Below are 21,071 nucleotides of genomic sequence, written 5' to 3'. Positions count from 1 at the left end.
CCTCCCCTCTTCTTTTTTTTTGGAAATATTTTACCTTCATTTATTGCACATATATTTTGCTGATGTTCATAGTGATACTATGGCCATTTTGAAAACTCGAGATTGTTTTCTTGTTAAATGTTTTTTTTTTATTTCGTTTTGTTTAGTTTGTTGTTTAAAAACATACTTCGATGCCATACAATGCTACGTTATCCTTAAATATGTCAAAACAATTACCAAACCCCATATTGGCCGCCATTTTCAAATGAGGTCTATTACAAAAAAAAAAAACTACCATGTTGCCAAGTGAACACCCTGGCTTTTTTCCATTAGGGGATCTACTAGAATCGTTTTAGAGTGAGTGTTGCCGTACACATCCATATGCATGCAGCTTCATAGCCAGCGAACCAACTAATCCGCACACTGGACAATTCACGTTACACTTGTTTTTTTACCACCTCGTCAAGATGAGCGCTGGATGCAGGTTATTGTTGTTGTTGTGAACTACAGTAAACTATTAATTATCCACAGGTTTTCTATTCTTTTTCTTCTCGTTTTAACAACAAAGAATTACGGTTTTAAATCAAATGTAGAACGATAGAATAAGTTATAATTGTGACAAAATATTGCTAAAAAATTTCAGACACAAACAAAGAGGAAGCCTCTTAACACGAAAAGCAAAAGCAGTTGACAGATTGTTTCTTTGTTTGGTGAGAAAGCAAGCCATCGGATTTGTAAATACATAAAATTACTGTTTATTAAGTTATAAAGCCATGTGTCTACTGTAAATAAAAGCTGCTCAAAAGCATTTACATGTTGATTTATGTTCTTTCTTAGTTTTTTTTTCAAGGTTAATTGTGAGTATACTGTATTTCTAATTTTCCAGGCATTTCAGTCTATAATTTCAAAATCATACCGATCTTTCTGGGTACCTAATATTAAGATCTTTACTTAGCGAAAGTACTCATTCCGTAACGTTCTGGCAACATTGTAAATGGCTAATAGAGACATTGCTTTCTACGTTTATTTATTTCTTACAGGTCGTAACTGAAGGGACTCCACTACGTACCGGTGCACTAGTAGCAACAAGTTCATTTGGATTTGGTGGTACAAATGTTCATATCATCTTGAAAGGTTACTCGAAGCAGAAGAAGGTTACAACGAATGATGGAATGCCTAGACTAGTTGTCTTCTCTGGTAGAACAGAGGCTTCAGTACAGCAAACACTCGATAAGGTATAGAAAACTTATTTTAGATTATATTAAAAGTACATGATCATCTTACCGTATGAATAACGAAACCACTACATTTCTTTTTCAAATTATAATTTCCGTTGCAATATTACTTCCCAAAAAATATACTTTACACACATACATACATACATACATACATACACACACACACACACATATATATATATATATATATATATATATATATATATATATATATATATATACATATATATATATATATGTGTGTGTGTGTGTGTGTGTGTGTAGGTGTTCTAAAATTGGCACCCACGGACCAGAGAGTATTATTCTACAAGTCAAACTAAAGCAAATCATATTTATTATGTTTGTATACTTTTCGAATCCTCGTCTGGAGACACAGTTGCAAATAATGAACCATAGATTATTAGATCTACCAATTTATCAAATAGTTATATCGATTCTTTCCAGATGGCAGCTAAGGTCGATATTGATTGACACTGGCATCACTTATTAGTGTAGCAATCGATTCAACTGCTTGTTGTATTCGTAGAGTAATGCTAATGGCTCCAAGTTAATCTGCGACGTTGCCACATTCCATCACATAACATTTTCGCTTTATTTTGGTTTGTAGAATAATGCTCTGTGGTCCATGGCCTCCATTGTCAGAACAGCCGATACATAGGGGAAACCGGTGTATTCACGAACACTTAAGCTTTGGTTATAAATTACTCTTGGTTTTGGAGATAAAATTAAGATTTCTTGTGTATAGAAAACTTGGAGTTTTTCATGTTTACTAAAGTGCAGAGGAAAGTCAAAAGTAGCATTTTTCAACAAATCAGTGAGATGTTTTAAAAAAATACCTATGTTTGGGATTGGCCCGGTGGTGCGGGTAATCTCGAACATACTGTTTACTTTAAATTTTCTTTACGAAACAAGCGAAATGCATTAAAATTCATTAAAATTATACCATAATTTAGTATTTAAATCTTTAATAAGGTTTATAATTACAAACATAACTAATAAATATATACTAAATGCTCACTAAATTGCGACCACCTCTCCACACAAGAGTGTGGTCAGCAATCGAGCTGATTACATGAACACCGCGACTGGTAGATTTGCAGGGAAAGAACACATTCGAGGATACATGTTGGCAGACAGCACACTGTTGTAATCGGAAGTGGCAGGATTATTCCGCATTCCAATAGGGCATGGTTGTGAGTACCCGAGCAATAGGTACGTCAATAATTCAGACAGCAATACTTGTCGAATGTGCCCATTCCTGTGTAGTGAAAGTGTACACGGAGTGGGAAGAAAATGGGGTAACGGACTCCATGCGACGGAAATGCAAGAGCGTACGGAAGGTCAAAACAAAGGGCGAAAGTCACGTCAGACAGCTCGTGACAGCTAAATGAATCATCAGCGTCCGGGAATTACGAGACCAATACAATGATGGATATACAACACCCATATCCCACGCAACTGTACGGGATATGGTACACTGACACGCATGAAATTCCACAGCAGACGACCCACTCCTTACGAATAGTCACCACCGAAGTCGTGGACCAAGGAAAAGGGTGTTGCTCCGATAAATCACGTTTTGTTCTACTCCTCTCAGACGGGCGCAGGCGTGTGCATGTGTAGCACGAAGCTATGGATCCCTGGTGTATACTGTACTAGCAAGTGGGGGAGGCTGTATGGTTTGAGGATGCTCCTTTTGGAATGGACTCGGACCGTTGGGTTTGCATGGACCACAGTGAGACATCCGTTGTGTACCTGCAGTTGTTACAGAATCACGTACATCCTACAATGCAACACTTCTATCCACACGAAGACGGCATTTTCCAGGACCACAATGCATAGTGCCATCAAGCCAGGACTGTACTTGCTTGGCTTAAGGAACATTCTACGGAGCTGCAGCACGTGAATTGTCCCTTCCCCTCCCCCAACTCACCGGATCTTACTCCTATAGAACATTTATGGGATATTGTGGAACGAGCTCTTCGCACCATGACTCCTGCACCAACATCTGTGGGCACATTGTGGGATGCCATCAGAAATACATGGTGTCAGATCCCTGTGGAAACTATAGAATCCATGCCACGCAGTGTCCAGGCCGTCCTTTGAGCAAAAGTGAATCAACAAAATATTAGATATGTAGTCACAATTCAGAATATATACGCAGTGTTCAAACTGTAAGAGAAGAAAGTAAGTACACGAACGGTGATGATACCTAGCCGCACTAGCCCTCAAAAAAAAAAAAAAAAAAAAAACATAAAACAAAGACGATATGTTCCTTTCATATTTACAACACAGTAATTTTCAGAGCTCTCAGTTACTTTAATATCATCTCCCGGCAACTATTATTTCAATCAAAATCTAAAGTACATTTGAGATATCCATTTCGACTATATGCAAGTTGCTCTAATATGGATTGAAACACAGCTTGGATCTGTTTCAAGATCAACGCAACTTTTCAGCTCTTAATTACGAAATTTATTAAAATTAAATGTCTGGAAATTTATTGTTGCTGAAACTATAATCTCAGGATATGAGTTTATTTTTACAATCAATAAGTTACAGAGTCCGTTATTGTCTATTACTCTTTCACTCTTTCTCTCTCTTTTTCTTGTAAAGAGAGTATATATATATATATATATATATATATATATATATATATATATATATATATATATATATATATATATATATATATATATATATATATATATATATATATATATATAGTACACTGAAAGAGATATAGCCTCAACTTGTAAATTTTAATGTCTGTTTAATTAATATACTGTCCGAAAATAATACATATCGTCGGTGTTGAGGCAGAAGTCACTAACTCCAAAAACATACGAATGGAGTTAGGTACTTCTTCCAGTACGGGGACGATATACTAGGTGAAATATACGACGTTCTGATACATATTATGAGGCTAGAGGTAGCAGATGGCATTGTTATGGTAAGAATAGCCACGATCAGCATCACAATTTCACCTGCTAAATCTAACCTGACAATGTTAGAACCATGGGCGGCGATTAGGGAGGGCAAAGGAGAGCACTTGCCCCCCCTTACTTTTTTGAAGTTATTCATAATGTATATAGTTTCATTTGGAAATGTAAAGTTTTTGTATGTATTACTGGTTCATAGAAAAAAAAATGGTGCCATATAATATTTGCCGTTGTGTGAGTACGTATTGGTTGTCTTCCTTTGGAGTTAAGAAAGCTACAAGGAATTGCGTTTGAATTGCCACGCAAAACAACCCAAAAATTAACCTATTAAAAAGCAATATTTCCAGCGTACTTTCATTTCTTCTTACAAGGACTCGATTTGTTAGTCAGCCGCTTTGAAACCACTTGTAATTGAGACAACATTTCACAAAACAAAAAAAAGTCTTTCACAAGTTATTCTTTAATTGCACAAAAATTGACAATTCCTAAAATGCCTTTTCTTCTTTCAAATAGTAAGGAATATTGATTAAAAAGGGAGATAATATGAATCAACTTCTACCTTTTCCATTGTTTTGCAGTGGTGTGTTTAGGGGTGTACGAGTGTATATACAATTAAATTTAGTGAATTCAACATAATTATAGGTTTTAGGATTATTTTGTATAACTGGACTGTGGAATATTTCTGCGTTGTGTCTTGATGTGTTGCAAGAAAGTGAAAACTGAACATAATGGCAAAGAACGTGTTCCGGGAAGCTGCAAAAGCAAATATCTCTTTAAATGTCGTAAGCATGTGGGGAATTAAAAATATAAGTTGTTCATTAATCCCTAGTTTCAATATAACTCTGCAAAACATGCATCATTATCCATTACTATGATTAATATTATTCTTTCTATTTATTTGTTTTGCAAATTTGTTATTAAATAATCTGATCACATAATTTTCCAGGCAGAATTTTTAACATGTTCATGAGCAAGGAATCAAATCTTTTCTTACATTTTCGTTGTTTAAGAGTACAAATGACTAGTACCCACTTACGTTGCTCTTGTCAATTTACTTAATAAAATATGAAATATGATATACGGTATTTTAACCGAAAACGGTAGTATCCTATTAGTTATACAACCTTTCGTCAAACAAAATGTTAGAAACAACCAGGGAAACTAAGATTGATATACAAATATTCAGGTCATGTCTTGCCCCCTTACTTTTAACGTCCAATCGCCGCCACTGGTTAGAACGTCGTGTATTTCACCTTGTGTATCGTCATCGTACTGGAAAAAGTACCTAACTCAATTTCTATGATTTTGAGTTGGTCACTTCTGCCCGAATGTCGACGACATATGATTCGAAAAATCGCCTAAAATGGAACAAAATAACATGTTTATGGGCAAACTTTGATGAGTAGTTTTTGAGAAAATAAATGCCGCTATAAGTATGTCCTTCTTTGCCAATAATAATTAACAGTTTTCGTTTTACTCGAACAAATGTTTATTTATATACTGTATACCTAGAAGATTACAATATAAACTAAGATTTTATCTACTCTTATAAGTCTTTATTTTACAAACGATGTCGCACATGTCCCTTGTATGAATATGCGCTACATTTGGTAAAATAAAATTACTATTGCCTATAAAGCCTCTGTAAATGTAAATGTTAATGTACAAGACATTTTATTTATTTATTTCTTATCTATCACCTAAAACAGAGTTCGAATTACAATAGGCATTATAACTATGTACAGCATGTCCATAAAAATGCTGTCATTCTTTAAGGTATTACGTCTCTTTGGATAATGGTATTTAAATGATATTGGTCACATTTTAAAGAAAAGCTCAAATATATTATACTATACCTCATAGACATTGAATGTGGGTCCCATGAGTGGCGATGCAGACATCAAGTCGATATTCCCATTCACGCCACATATGCTCCAACATATCTAATGAAATGGATTGGATGACAGCACCGACACGAACTTGCACTTCTTGCAGGTTTTGAGGCAGTGGAAGTACATAGACACAATCCTTTACGTAAACCCATAAAAAGAAGTCACAAACCTTTTAGTCAGGCGACCTCGCCGGCCACTTGTAGAAGATTTATCATCATTTCCGACACGTCCAACCCATCTTCCTAAAAGCCGCTCATTCAGATGTTCCCGAACATGTAAATTCCAGTGAAGATGTGCTCCATCTTGTTGGAAAATAAAGTGATTACCTTCTTCTTCTTCCAATTGTGGAAATAACCAATTAGTGAGCATGTCAGTCAAGATAAGTTGGACCTGTGACAGTTGCCTCTCGAAAGAAAAAAAATGGGAATTTACCTTTTCTGTGTTTGCTGCCAGAAAAGTAGGACAGGGGTATATATAAAAATAATCGAAAATGGCCAATATCAAGGAGTGCTTTAGTAATAGTAAAAAGTGACTGACTAACGGAACATATTACTATTCTTTCTTAATTCAACCCAGGAAAGCGTGTAATTGATGCTAGTGATATATATACAGATGGACATCGGGAGAACTCCGCAATAGGTATATTAAAAAATCCCACACAAGCTTAATACAAACCTGAATTTTTAAGGGGGTCGCTGGCAAGTGGATGTGATAAAATGGGTAAATTCATTAACTAAATTACTATATAAAATATTTTCTTCATGTGAACATCTTTTATATTTTTTGTAATACATATGTTGTAAAAGTTTGACCTGAATTCTTTCAATTTTCTTAATGTAATGCGATAAGAAGGATTCCATACCACGTTTGCGTACTCTAATCTGCTTCTTACGTAAGTATTAAATAATCTTAAGCAGTTTGAATTTTGCTTAAATCTTTAGAATTTTTAGAACTGATTTGTTTGAATTACACTGCTACCTTTCAACAAATCATGTGCCTACATATTAACCCTTCGTAAGTGTAGCACGGTCTCTGATTCCGGCTGGTGTTTTTTTTTTTTTTTTCACAACAGGCGGTGGGAGTTGAATCTCTTAGTACCTTTCTCTCGCGCAACGTGCTTCAATGTCATGTGTGTGTCAGTGAGTTCCTCATTATCGTTGCGACTGGAAGTCAGTATACGGTCTCTGCTTGGTCATATTACGTCTATTTCGTCATATTTTTAGTTGAAATATTCACAGGTTCTGTGGAACGAAAATTAAAATTATTTCTATATAATTTTATAAGAATGTAAATCATAAGAGGAATGTGAGAAAATAATTTTAAAAAATATTAGTTTCTTTGTAATTATTTTGTGTCTTCTACCATTATTCAAAATTTGATGTTTTTTTTCGGTGTATATTTCATTTACGGCTCAGAAAATATTTTTATGGTCAATAATTGAAATGATCGTAGTTGTATATTGATAAAGGTGATGGTAATATAATACAACGAGATAAGCATTAATAACGAAAAAGAAATCATAGGAGAAGAAATAGAAAACCGGTCTCTGAAACCAGCCACACTAAAGATGTTCCAGAAACTCACCACACTTAAAAAGGGTTAATATAATAGTATAACTAATGATTAAATATTTATATTTATCAATAAAGTAGTATATTACATTCTAATTTTGTTTTATTTGTTTATTTCTAATAACAGGTAGAAGCAATAGTACCAGACGATGAGTTTTTGAAGTTAATGAATTCTTCTTTTTCATACCACATTCCACGACACTTGTACAGAGCATTTGTGGTATTCAACGGAAAAAATGTGACTAAAGATATCCAGGTATCTTCTTATGTATTTCTCATGTGAATTCCTGCTATTGTATGTTATAATACAAGACATAGAATAAATGATTCATTTTGAAAAGACTATATTTTCCAAATTATTACACGTACACACATTAAATATATATATGAAAAGAACAACAAGCTTACCAAGTTTAAACACCCTCTACAAATGTTCAATATGTGCCTCTTTGGTGACACTACACACGTTCAGACGATACTCGATCTCATTCCATACATTTTGTAGCATAGTTCTGTCAATTATCTGCACTGCAGCACTGATGCGTTCTTTCAGCTCGACTAACGATTGCGGGAGTGAGGGTACGTAAACAGGGTCCTTAACGTAACCCCACAGGAAGAAGTCGTAGGGCGATAAATCAGGAGATCTGGGAGGCCAGTTGCTTTTCCCTGTACACAAGAAACCAGTGTCCTTGAATTGCCGATACCACAGCAAAATACTTTGTTTACCTGGCGGTTCTTATCCATATTCTCTTCTGAAAGTGCGTTGCACAGCTATAACAGACGAACATCTGATATATTCAAACACACAAAAACTTCTTTCTTGCTTTCCCTCCATTTTCGACAGGTACTAACCTCGTACTGCAACACTACCTAAGGTTGCCATATGTCCGTATTTTGTACGGACTGTTTGTATTTTTTGGGTCCATATTCGGGTCCGTATCGTACAAAGCATGAAATAGGAAAATATCTGTATTTGACAGGTTTTGGAGCTGCCCGAAAATTTCCGAGTCGGGAATTGCTAAAATTTTGGGCGAAAAGAATTGTGTTTTCATCATATAACATATTTTTAGTAACTATTAATAAAGTAGGTTATGTTTTTGAAAAGTGTCTCATTTTTCCATCCCAGAGTTCTTTTAGATAAATTTAATATACGTAATTTAATTTGATGATTTATTATGTTTGTATTAATGAGAAAAGAAAAACATGTTAGTTTCCAATAATATTTTAAATATTACGGTAAACAATCGTGTGATAACCGAAAAAAGGTGATTTCTAGGTAAGAAATTTCAAAATATTTGTTTTGTGTTTGGGCACCGTATCTTTGATAGGTCGTCATTTTAAGGTTGTCCTATTTTGGATCAAAAAATTATGGCAACCCTAACAGTGCCACATCCGATCTGAAAAATAATGGACTCGTGCTGTCACACAGTACAAACTTGATGAGTTTGTGATTCTTTTCATATATCTTTCCTGTGTGTACGTGTAAAACGTGTGTGTACGTTGAAAATATAGCTTCTTGAAAACGAATGAATCATTTATGCTAACCCTGTATTAGAGAATTTTATTGCCTCTGCAAAAACTCAAATTCAAAAGTGAGTAAATAAATCCAATTTTATGGTAACGACTTTCCTATTTTTGACTTCATTTTTTTAATTAAAGATATTATTCTCTTTTCAAGGTATTATAACTCTTTTAATACCATCCAACTATGTTCAAAAATATTCTCTCTATTTTTGCAACTTTGTTTTAAATCTTTTTTCCTAATTTCAGTATTTCTCTGGTAAGGCAAGACCAGTGTGGTTTGTTTTCTCCGGAATGGGAAGCCAATGGGTTGGAATGGGGAGAAATTTGTTGAAATTAAAAGTCTTTGCCGAAGCTATCGAAAAATGTGATAAAGTTTTGAGGTCTAAAGGAGTCGATATATACAATATCATAACCTCAGAAGATGAAACAGTATTTAACAACATTCTTAATTCCTTTGTCGGAATTGCTGCTATTCAGGTAATATTTTTGAAAATGTTTCCTTAATATATTAGTCAAATAATTTCTAATAATAAACTCTTTTGCTTCTGTAAATTAAAGTCCGTAATTATCATGAAAGAGAATCAAATAATAACTTATGCTTTCTCTAAATAATCAAATGTATAACAAGTTATACGTAATGTATTAACTAATTTTCTAAAACAAAAAGTCTATCATAGGAATTCTCGAACTTTCTAATATATGTCAACCTTTCGTTGTATAAAATCGTTAAAGTTTCTAGACCACTTTGTATCACAATATATACTCATAAATACATGAAACAGACACAAACTGAACATTTGCTCAAACGTTTATTACATGAGAACCACAAATTTTTACGGGCCATCAAATTTATAGGAAATAACTTGGACAGCGAGCGTCCATAACGTAACAAAACCGTTCTGTGGTCCATGTTTCTTAGCTTGGGTTAACTATCGACTGTCTGCGATTTTCTCTGACTTCTTCAGCAACTTTGATTTCTGACATTCCCATTTACTAGGTTACAGAGACGCAGGAATACTACAGAAGCGGTAAAGACATTCTGAACGCATGCTTTAAAGATGACAAAAAATAGTCACCGGAAATGTTTTGGCATGGCAGAAATGTCACTGCCCAAAGTGATCGCTTTGATGATCTTGTTTTATGAAAGCATGAATTTGTTAAGTAATTCTTTTAATACATAATAAACACATTCTATACAATACATTAAGGAATTCTAAAAATACACCATAAATATAATAAGCATACAAAATATCGGTACTAGTGACAAGGATGTGGTTAGTATACTTAAGTAGTTGATATAGTTCCTGGAAATATTCGTTTTGAAAAGAGACAGTCACATCATTTTCCTGATTTGCTTTGTGCGGTATATCTTGACTAGTAATCCGACTTCTAATCTTCCCAGCAAATCAGTAAAGTGGTGCACAGCCTGAGAATCTCTGCTTTAATTTACAGCAAATAAATGAATCGTTTGGAAGAAATTAACATAAAATATTTTAGTGACTTTCTATAGCATGGGCATGTTGTCTACAACAAAACTTGAAAACAAAATGTAGGAGAATAATTTCATACAAATATTTGTATAGGATCAACATAGAGGTACAAAATAGTATAGCAATCAAAAATTCTGTCCTAAATTGTTAAGTAATCAATTGTGATTAAAAATGCAAAAAATCTACTTTTTTGAAAAAAAATATGAGATTTTCGCTTTTTAAAAATCTTTTTTGGTGTCCTTATTCAAGATTTGGTGTCCTGAAAATTATACATTTTGTCATGTGTGTGTGTGTGTGTTGTACGGGTCACCTAAATGCAAAGTGGCAGACAAGAGGAAATCAAGAAAGAGATACAAAGGAATAACTGTTTTGATATAAAATTTGACTTACATCTCGTTCTCCGTTAAGAAAATAAAATACTTTTTTTTTTTCGAGCTTCAGAAATGCTATTAGAACCTCTTGTAAGTTCAGTTTATGAAATTAAGCCATGAATAGCTATTTTTGGTACGATGTTAGTTTAACGGAAGTTCATTCTTACACATTTTTTTTCTTTCTTTCTTTATAACGTGTTAATCTATATGAAATAGCAAACTTAGTTATAGTTTTTTAAGTCTTGTTTCGCTTTAATTTTAATAAGCTCAATAAATTATAAATATATAGAGAGATAGATAGATACGCATATTCCGTGTAACTTATTACATAAAAGATATCTTTAGGTGGAATTTTGGTTTATGCGTAAATTCTAAATGAAGTTTTAAGTGAAGTTTCAGTTTATGCATAAATTCTAAATGAAGTTATAAGTGAAGTTTCAGTTTATGCATACATTCTAAAATAAGTTTTAAGTGAAGTTTTAGTTTATGCTTATATTCTAAATGAAGTTTTAAGTAAAATTTTAGTTTATGCAAAAATTCTAAAAGTTTTAAGTGAAGTTTTAGTTTATGCATAAGTTTAAATGAAATTTTAAGTGAAGTTTTAGTTTATGCATAAATTCTAAGTGAAGTGTTAAGTGAGGTTTTAGTTTATGGATAAGTTCTGAATGAAATCTTGAGTGAAGTTTCGGTTTGTGCATGAATTCTAAATTAAGTTTTAAATGTTGTTTTAGTTTATGTATAACTTCTAAATGAAGTTTTAGTTTATGCATAAATTCTAAATAAAGTTTTAAGTGAAGTTTTAGTTTACGCAAACATTTAAATGAAATTTTAAGTGAACTTTTAGTTTATGCATAAACTCGAAATGATAATTTTGTACCACAAAGTATATTACCTACGTTTTCAGACAAGTTATTGCTAACACTGCTAAATTTTCACTAAAACATTTTTTACCATAAATCATGATAATGACAACGTTACTTAAATATCTCTACAAATACAGTGAAACCTGTCTATGTTGGCCACCATCGGTTCCATTGAAAAGTTGCCCACTTAGACAGGTGGCCAACTTCCAGAAAATAAGTGTGATTAGTGTATTTTTAGAATAGGATTTCTAGTATTATTTGATTGTAAAATTTTAATAAGCAATAGCATGACAGCTATTTTTAAATAATGTACAGATTGGCCGATGCAGGCATAGAGACCTGCAGGATAAAGTATGACATTTTAATTTATTATTAATAAGATAATGAATTTATTTGCTTTGGTTTGTTCCGAGATTAAGGTATAAGTGAAAATAAATTAAGAACAGATAAGGAAGAAACTAAGTCAATACCTGTAGGGATAACAATAAGAAAAATGATATAAAATGGCATGAGCCGATCAGTACGGGATTATATACCTACTTTTGGACCACCCTGTATATAGAATAATCATAACAATATACAACACTAGAAAAATTACTACAGTATATTTAATATACGTACTTTTCTCTTATCTTTTTCGACAGTGATAAATATTTTCAGTAGATACCTTTCGAAAAATAGCGAATAAGTCATTAATAACAAATTTATTCATGGTGGTTCATACTAGACGTATTTCTTTCATTCTTTTTGGTACTGTTGGATTTGTTATGGCAACATTTGTGCCGAGTTTTGTTCTTCTTTTGTTTTTCTTTTGTTCTTCGCTCGCTCGTTTTGTATCAGCTGTAGTGCAAGTGCTAATGTTAGAATAAAAATAGTATTTTTTGCCTTCTATAATATAATATTAACGTTTTATTGTAACATCTGGCGACCGTGACACGACTGAAAAACAACTTAAATAATGGAGAAGGCAAAAAGAGTGAGAACAGTGGCGAGAGCTGTATTTACAAAAATCGCAAAAAATGTGGAGCAGTGCTGTAATGCCGCGAATGTGAACATTGACGAACTTAAAGTGAACTTCGAATTATTGGAGGATAAATACAGGGTAGTTGATGAAGCACACAATGAATACATTGAACTGTTATTAAAAGAAGAATTCCAAGAAGATGATTTGATTCAGGAAACAGAAGCACAAGATAAGTATGTTCTGACATTTTATAGTCTTCGTACGAAAGTTCAAGAGTTGATCGATAAGCATGCATCAAATTCAACTCGTGATACAGACAGTGTTTCGACAGAAGGTAAGAAACGGGGTATTAAGTTACCGGTAATTGAATTGAAGAAGTTTGATGGTGACTTAAAGAATTGGTTACCGTTTTGGAGTCAGTTCAATCGAATCGATGCGGACACGAATATCGCAAACAGTGACAAATTTCAATATTTAGTTCAGGCTACTCTACCCGGTTCAAGAGCACGCCAATTTGTTGTAAGTTTCCCGTTATGTGAAGAAAACTATCCGAAAGTGATTGAAGGTTTGAAGTCACGTTTCGGTCGTGAAGATACATTGGTAGAAGTGTATGTGAGGGAACTTTTAAAACTGGTGTTAAGCAATTTGAACAGTAATAAGCAATTAGAACTCAGTGCCTTGTACGACAAAATTGAGTCACAATTACGAGCATTAAGTACATTAGGAGTGACGACAGACAAATGCGCAGCAATGCTGTACCCACTAGTGGAATCGTGTTTACCTGAGGAACTTTTGCGAGCATGGCAAAGAGGAACTACGAACTATGGAGAATCTACAGTGGAAAATAGACTGGAAAATTTAATGTTGTTTGTGAGAAAAGAAGTTGAAAGTGAAGAGCGAATAGCACTTGCAGTTGCGGGCTTTGATTTGAAAGATACTTCCAGTGCGATAAAGAAAAGGAAGGATCGAAGTAGTCCCACAGAAACTGTTCCAACAGCGGCAGAGTTAGTTAATTGTAAAGGTGACCCAGAGAAATGTATTTTTTGTAGTGATTTTCATGTTAGCGAAGAGTGTTCGAAGGCACGTAACTGGTCTTTCGAGGAAAAAACAAAGGTGTTAAAAGCAAAAGGTTGTTGTTTCAAATGTCTAAAACCGGGGCATGTTAGCAGTAGATGTAGAGTAAAATTAAAATGCGCCAAGTGCAAGGGACAACATTCATACATTATGTGCAAGGGACCAAAAGGTAACAAGGAAAATGACGGTACAGTGAAACAAAGTGTAACGAAACCGGTTATTGAAAATACATTAACTAATAACGTGTATGCCGAAACGTTTTTGCAAACATTAGTTGTAAAAGTAAGGGGTCAAGAGACAGAAAGGGAGGTAAGAGCAATTATAGATACAGGTTCCCAACGATCGTACATTCGAACAGCTACCGCATTGGAAATGGGATACGAAAGTGTTAAAAAAGAAAGTGTTATGCATGCACTCTTTGGAGGTATTTGTTCTGCACCTTATGAACATAGTTGTTATCAAGTTAGGTTGTATAGTCTGAAAGGAGATTATGCATGCAATTTTGAAGCGCTGAACCAAGATACAATATGTAGCAATGTGACGTCAGTGGTTGAAGGTCCTTGGATACAGGAGTTAAAAAATTTTGGTGTAGAAATTTACGACAGGAACCCTGGCGCGATAGAAATTTTAATTGGTTCTGACATTGCAGGAAAACTTTTTACTGGGAAAAGAATTGTGTTGAAGTCCGGATTGGTAGCTATGGAAACATTGCTTGGTTGGGTTTTAATGGGCAAAGTTAAAGTACGTGGTGATGTTAAATTCTCGTCTATGGCAACGATGTCCATGTTTTGTAAAGAAGCATCTATAGCGGATTTATGGCGGTTAGATGTTCTTGGTATCACAGATCCTGCGGAAAAGAAGACAAAATTGGAAGCTCAGCAAGCAGTAATGGATTACTTTAATAAGACCGTAGCTATTAATGAGGAGAAGAGGTACGAAGTAATGTTACCTTGGATAGAAGGACATCCTACACTTCCTAGTAATATTGAGATGTGCAAAAGAAGATTGAATACACTTATTGCTAAGTTGAAGAAGGAAAACCGTTACGAAGACTATCAACAAGTGTTGAATGAATGGATATATGATGGCGTAATAGAAGAAGTTCCACCAGAAGAAAAGGATAGAGAAGGGCATTATTTACCTCATCGCCATGTAGTCAAGGAAAGCAGTACGACGAAAATACGTCCCGTCTTCGATGCATCAGCCAGGGAGAAAAATTATCCTTCATTGAATCAGTGTTTAGAGAAGGGCATTAATTTGATCGAAATGATACCCTCAATTTTGATAAAATTTAGGTTAAATAGAATCGGAGTTGTATCTGATATCAAGAGAGCATTTTTACAAATTAGTGTTTGTAAAAGAGACCGTGACTTTTTGAGATTTTTGTGGGTTGACCAGGAGGGAAACGAAAAGATATTTCGTCACAAGCGTGTAGTTTTTGGTGTGAACTGTAGTCCATTTTTGCTGTGTGCAGTGATAGAACATCATCTTAAGTTAGAAATGGAAAAACAAAGAGAAGGAAAAAGCCAATATTCCAGAGAAGTCATCGCTCAGCTTTCGAAGTGCTTTTATGTGGACAATTGCGTTACCAGCGTAAGGAATGAAGAGGAGCTTCATCACTTCATTAATGAAAGTACCCAAGTAATGGCGAAAGCTGGATTTGAGCTGAGAGGGTGGGAGCACACTTCTTTTGGAGAGATGGAGCAAGAAAACGGAGTACCAGTCTTAGGTCTACAGTGGGAAACGAAATCTGACACTTTGGCAATAAGACCAGAATGCTGCGACGGGTTGATGCCAGAAGTTCTTACTAAGAGGGTTATTTTGTCGTTTGCAAATAGGATATTTGACCCCATAGGGATTACTTCTCCAGTGACGTTGTATCCAAAGATCCTTTTGCAAGAAATTTGGCGATTGGAATTAAGTTGGGACGAAGAAGTACCAGGGGCAGTAAGGAAGAAATTTTTACAGTGGGTAGGTGAATTGCCTTTGTTGAAAGAACTTTCATTTCCTAGATGTATCCAAGGAGATTCAGAAAATTGTAGTCTACATGTGTTCTGTGATGCAAGTGAAAGAGCCTATGCTACGGCAGTTTTTCTTAGAACTGTTACAAGAGAAAACATTAATGTGCAGTTAGTACAAGCCAAGACAAGAGTTGCTCCTATAAAGAAATCAACCATAGCAAGATTAGAATTATTGGCAGCTACTATTGGTGGGAGACTAGCTACTTCTGTGATTGAGGCCTTGAATCTTGAAGGTATACAGATTTATTATTGGACAGATTCTACAACAGTTCTTGCATGGATTAAACGAGATGAGCAATGGAATACTTTTGTTTGGAATCGAGTGCAAGAAATCCGAAAATTAAGTGAAAAGGAAACTTGGCATTACGTACCAGGAACCATGAATCCGGCGGATTTACCATCGAGAGGATGTACTTCAGAACAACTGCTTGAGTCAAAATGGTGGGAAGGTCCTTCGTGGCTGCGACGACCCAAGGAGGAATGGCCAGAACAGAAGTATGAGTACAAAGAAGAAATCATTACGCAGGAAAAGAAAAAGACGGTCTCATCAGTTATGCTTAATGTTGGAAAGGAGGACAGTGACTGGTATTATCGGTATCCTTCCAAATACGAAAAATTAGTTCGCATAATAGGTTGGATGAAAAGATTTATTCATAATTGTCGTTCTAAGCAAAGAAGAAGCAACGAGTTGTCTGTTGAAGAATTGTTGTCAGCAGAGAAGACAGTTATTAGACTTGTTCAAACAGATTCCTTTGAGGGTGTTGGCGACAAGAATTTGAAATCTTTGTGTCCGTTCGAAGACAATGACAAACTCATCAGAATAAAAACCAAAATTACAGAACTTTCAGATGTTGAAACCTTCCGTTATCCAGTTGTGTTGCCAAGCACACATCCAGTAGTAAAAATGTTAGTGTACGATAAACATGTGGAAGCTTGTCACGTTGGTGTTCAAGGTTTGTTGAGTCTTCTTAGGGAACAGTTTTGGATACTCAAAGGAAGAAAAACTATTCGATCTATAATAAAGCAATGTGTCATATGTAAACGATATACTGCCAAGAAGTTGGAACCAATCCCTGCAGCTCTACCCGAAGATAGAATCAGAGATGCAGCAGTGTTTGAAGTAACGGGAGTGGACTTTACCGGACCAGTTAGACTACGAGATGGAGGAAAAGCTTGGATTTGTATATTTACCTGTGCAGTATATAGAGCAGTGCATTTGGAGCTTGTTTCCGGATTATCAACGAGTGACTTTCTTCAAGCCCTTAGAAGATTTATAGCGCGTCGAGGCCGTCCTTCGGTCATTTACAGTGACAATGGCACGAATTTTGTTGGCACAGAAAATTTATTGGGCAGACTGGATTGGAAATGTATAACGTCTTTTGCAGGTGTGAAACGCATCAAGTGGAAATTCAATCCACCCAGTGCTGCTTGGTGGGGTGGATGGTGGGAGCGTTTAATTCGATTAATGAAAGGACTGTTAAGGAGAATACTTGGGAAGGCTTCTCTAAATTATGAAGAATTCATTACAGTGTTGTGTGACTGTGAAGCTGTCATGAATGGTCGACCGTTAACTTATGTGTCTGATGATAGTTCGGATTTATTAGCTTTAACTCCAGCTATGTTTCTGCAGCAAGTTAGAGAAGTAGGAGTACCGGATCTCGACAACTTGGAATCCGTTAACCTACAAAAACGGTTGAGATATTGTCATAAACTCAGGGAGCAGTTACGCAGTAGATTTCGCAGTGAATATTTGGGACAGTTAGTGCAGCATTGGAAATCTAGAAGAGACCATAGTGAAATAAAAATAGGGGATGTTGTACTTGTAGAAAACGAGAACTTGAAACGTTTAGAATGGCCTTTAGCAAGAGTTGTGGAAATATTACCTGGACGTGACGGTGAAGTACGACTTGTGCGCTTGAAGACACGTACCGGATTGATGATGAGACCAGTGCAACGAGTTTTTCCCCTGGAAGTTCATTCAAATGAGACACCACAGGTGTTGAAAGAACCAGCAGTGTATCCTAGTGATGAACAAATGGACGGAGTGAGTGATAAAAACACAAAGACTGAGTGTGAAACAAAACTTCAAACTGTTACAACTCGAACTGGTAGAAAAGTGAAACCTCCTACCAGATTAGATCTTTTGTGTATACTTAAAAAATAAATAATGTTTGTTGTGGTTGAGTTACTAGTTCCCTCAACGTAACTCAAGGTGGGAGGATGTTGGATTTGTTATGGCAACTTTTGTGCCGAGTTTTGTTCTTCTTTTGTTTTTCTTTTGTTCTTCGCTCGCTCGTTTTGTATCAGCTGTAGTGCAAGTGCTAATGTTAGAATAAAAATAGTATTTTTTGCCTTCTATAATATAATATTAACGTTTTATTGTAACAGGTACATATCCATATTCTAATCTTAAAGTTAACTACCTCTTGTTAATGAGCTGCAATTTTTCCCTCGGAGCAAAAGATGTTTTGAGAAAATCTTGTGGTAATTCATATCTCAAAACCTCCGCCATCTTTCGACAAGTCGTCAGATGCCAATAGTTGACAATTGAGATGCTTAACTTTAACCTTGAGAAAGACAGGGTAAGCAAATGCGTGCAACCATTTTCTGAGTTACTGCACGTGCTTTTTCTTATTTACATCTTATTTTATCACCCCTTTATTAGGGTAGTGTTCTGGCCATTGACCTCCAAGTACAACTCGTGGGAATCCATGCTTCTTTGTCTCCAGTCACAAATACAGAACACCTGCCTCTCATATGAGAATACGAAAGAGTTATAAGAAAAATAACAGAACGGTATTTTGCGTGGCCAAGATAGGCGTAAATGGCGTGAAGATGCGTGACGTAAATTTTTCATTATCATCATAGGGTAAACATTGCTTCAATGTGGCCTGGCGAACTTACAGAGTAATAAGTAACGAATGTCTTACGGAAAAATGCAGCTTCAAGACGAACCAGGCCAAGATGAGCAGGTTTTACTGTAATTTATTAGGACTAGAAAACCCATTGCGTCCAGCGATTTGTTCTTTTTCTTTCCTATTGAGTTAGCCTTGGTTACAGAACTTCCGATACGTATCTTTTTTCTTCAAAATCCAGTAATTAAATGCTATTTCGTGTTATAATGGAAAAGAAAGGTGTAACGTGCTGCTTTTTCTTCATTAACGTTGAAATGTTCAAAAGAGCTCAAAATTTGCAGGCAAGAAAGCTGTAGGAGAACTTCCATTTTTTAAATAAAACACTATTTTCGTGCCTTTTCACCTGTAGTGTTTTCTCTTGAAGGAAATCATATCGGTAAAAAAATATATTGATACAATCTGAGAGGAGAAAACTTATCGAATCTACTAATTATTCTATATTACATCCGATTAACAGTAAAGATAAAGTTACGGGGACTTATGCAGAGTTGTTCTGACGCGTTATTAGTGTCATACTAAAGAGTTCGACTAACATACATATGTTTCCTGCAGTAGTCAGGCTTTTAGTATGACGCAAATTGTACGTCAAAACGACTCTGCATAAGGCGGAATATTTTTATCAATGTAATTTTCCTCTAGAGCCCTCATTGCAGCTGGCATGAACTTTGACTCCGTGTTCTGAACAAGTTACTACCTAGTTCTCCAAGATGCATACATCATAGCTACTTCTATATTTGAAAATGACAATTGTTACTTTCACGGGTCGAAACTATGGCTGAGTGACATGAAAATCGTGTAGCAACAACGTCCTACATCGACTGGTCGAAGTCCTCAGACATAAATTGAGTGAAAACTTTGAGCATCATTTGATACAGGGCAAAATATCACTAGAAAATTCCACATGATTTAACAAAATCTTCGAATTTCACTGTGCGATTAACTTCGTGCATTTACAATCTCAGAGTACTATCAGATGGGATTCAGGAAGTTTTTCAACATAATCAGCGTCACCATTGTTAGGCCATTTTTAGATTCATTTTTTATCAAGTATTCTTTTTTTATAGTGAGTAACTAAATGTAGTTTTTCCCTGTTTGTAAAGAAAATATACTATTTCTAGGTTGGACTTGTTGATCTTCTTCACTCTCTCAATATCTACCCAGACAACATCATTGGACACTCTGTAGGTGAATTGGGCTGCGCCTATGCAGATGGTTGTTGTACTGCTGAAGAGACTGTATTGGCAGCTTATTACAGAGGATTGGCTTCTTTAGAAGTAAAGCTGATACGAGGATCTATGGCAGCAGTTGGTGGGTAAACTTGAGCTATATATATATATATATATATATATATATATATATATATATATATATATATATATATTCATAAAACAAAACTTTTGCTTTGAAATAATAATCGCAATACTTTCAATGTAGCTGAAACAGTAATTCAACTGTTGTTTTAGAATTATGTCATTCTATGTTGAAGAGGAGTTAGACTGAACTCGTAGATTGTCTTCTTTTCTATTACAAATATGCGTAGGTAAATGCTGTAAATTAGTCTCAATTAGCTATTTAAAAATAACCAATCAGGGCTATCATCTACCACCATTCTTCTCAGAGTTTCATTTTTCAACAAGCTGTAAATATTTTTAAATATCAATGCTATGTCTAAAAGGTCACATACCTGTGTTCTTATTTTTCTTAGGCCTTTCTTACAATGAAATCAAGGAAATGTGCCCTCCAGAAATTGATGTTGCTTGCCACAATGGTACTAATAGTTCTACTTTATCTGGACCTGAAGACGTAATGACGAAATTCGTCGCAGAGTTAAAACAGAAAAATATTTTTGCAAGACAAGTCAACACGGCTAACATCGCCTACCACAGTCGATATATCGCCGACGCTGGTCCAAAACTTCTATCATATTTGAAAAAGGTGAGCAATGTTTTCATGTAAATAGTACGTTAATTCATACTGGAAAATTACTTTTCTCTTATTGAAAACATTACTTATACTCGTATTTTTTATTTAAGGAAAGAAGAAAGAAAAGTTTAAACTGTATCGCGAAAATATATACTGTGTCATTAATATTTAGATAGATGAATTCTAACCAAAACGTAGAAAACTGAAGAATCTAAAATTCAACAAATGTATTAAATATGTACATTACTAATCTTCCTATGCATAATAGAACTTATCCAGACAATTGTGTATCCGAATAAAAATA

General features: G+C 34.9%; 1 protein-coding gene across 1 annotated transcript in view; it reads left to right on the top strand.

The window, feature by feature from the left end:
• LOC145679015 (fatty acid synthase-like) overlaps nucleotides 1-21,071 on the top strand; it is a 175,776-nt gene that overhangs the window by 42,031 nt on the left and 112,674 nt on the right. The window contains exons 10-14 of the mRNA XM_081749615.1: nucleotides 1,020-1,214; nucleotides 7,750-7,878; nucleotides 9,393-9,623; nucleotides 19,963-20,152; nucleotides 20,550-20,779. Of these exons, the coding sequence (XP_081605741.1) occupies nucleotides 1,020-1,214; nucleotides 7,750-7,878; nucleotides 9,393-9,623; nucleotides 19,963-20,152; nucleotides 20,550-20,779 (975 nt within the window). The remainder of the gene's footprint in view (nucleotides 1-1,019; nucleotides 1,215-7,749; nucleotides 7,879-9,392; nucleotides 9,624-19,962; nucleotides 20,153-20,549; nucleotides 20,780-21,071) is intronic.

The sequence above is a fragment of the Thermobia domestica genome, chromosome 2 (genome assembly GCF_964235325.1).
Source record: "Thermobia domestica chromosome 2, izTheDome1.hap1.1, whole genome shotgun sequence".
Lineage (NCBI taxonomy): Eukaryota > Metazoa > Arthropoda > Insecta > Zygentoma > Lepismatidae > Thermobia > Thermobia domestica.
The sequence above is the reverse complement of the archived record's forward strand: the minus strand, read 5'-3'. Positions and strand labels throughout refer to the sequence as shown.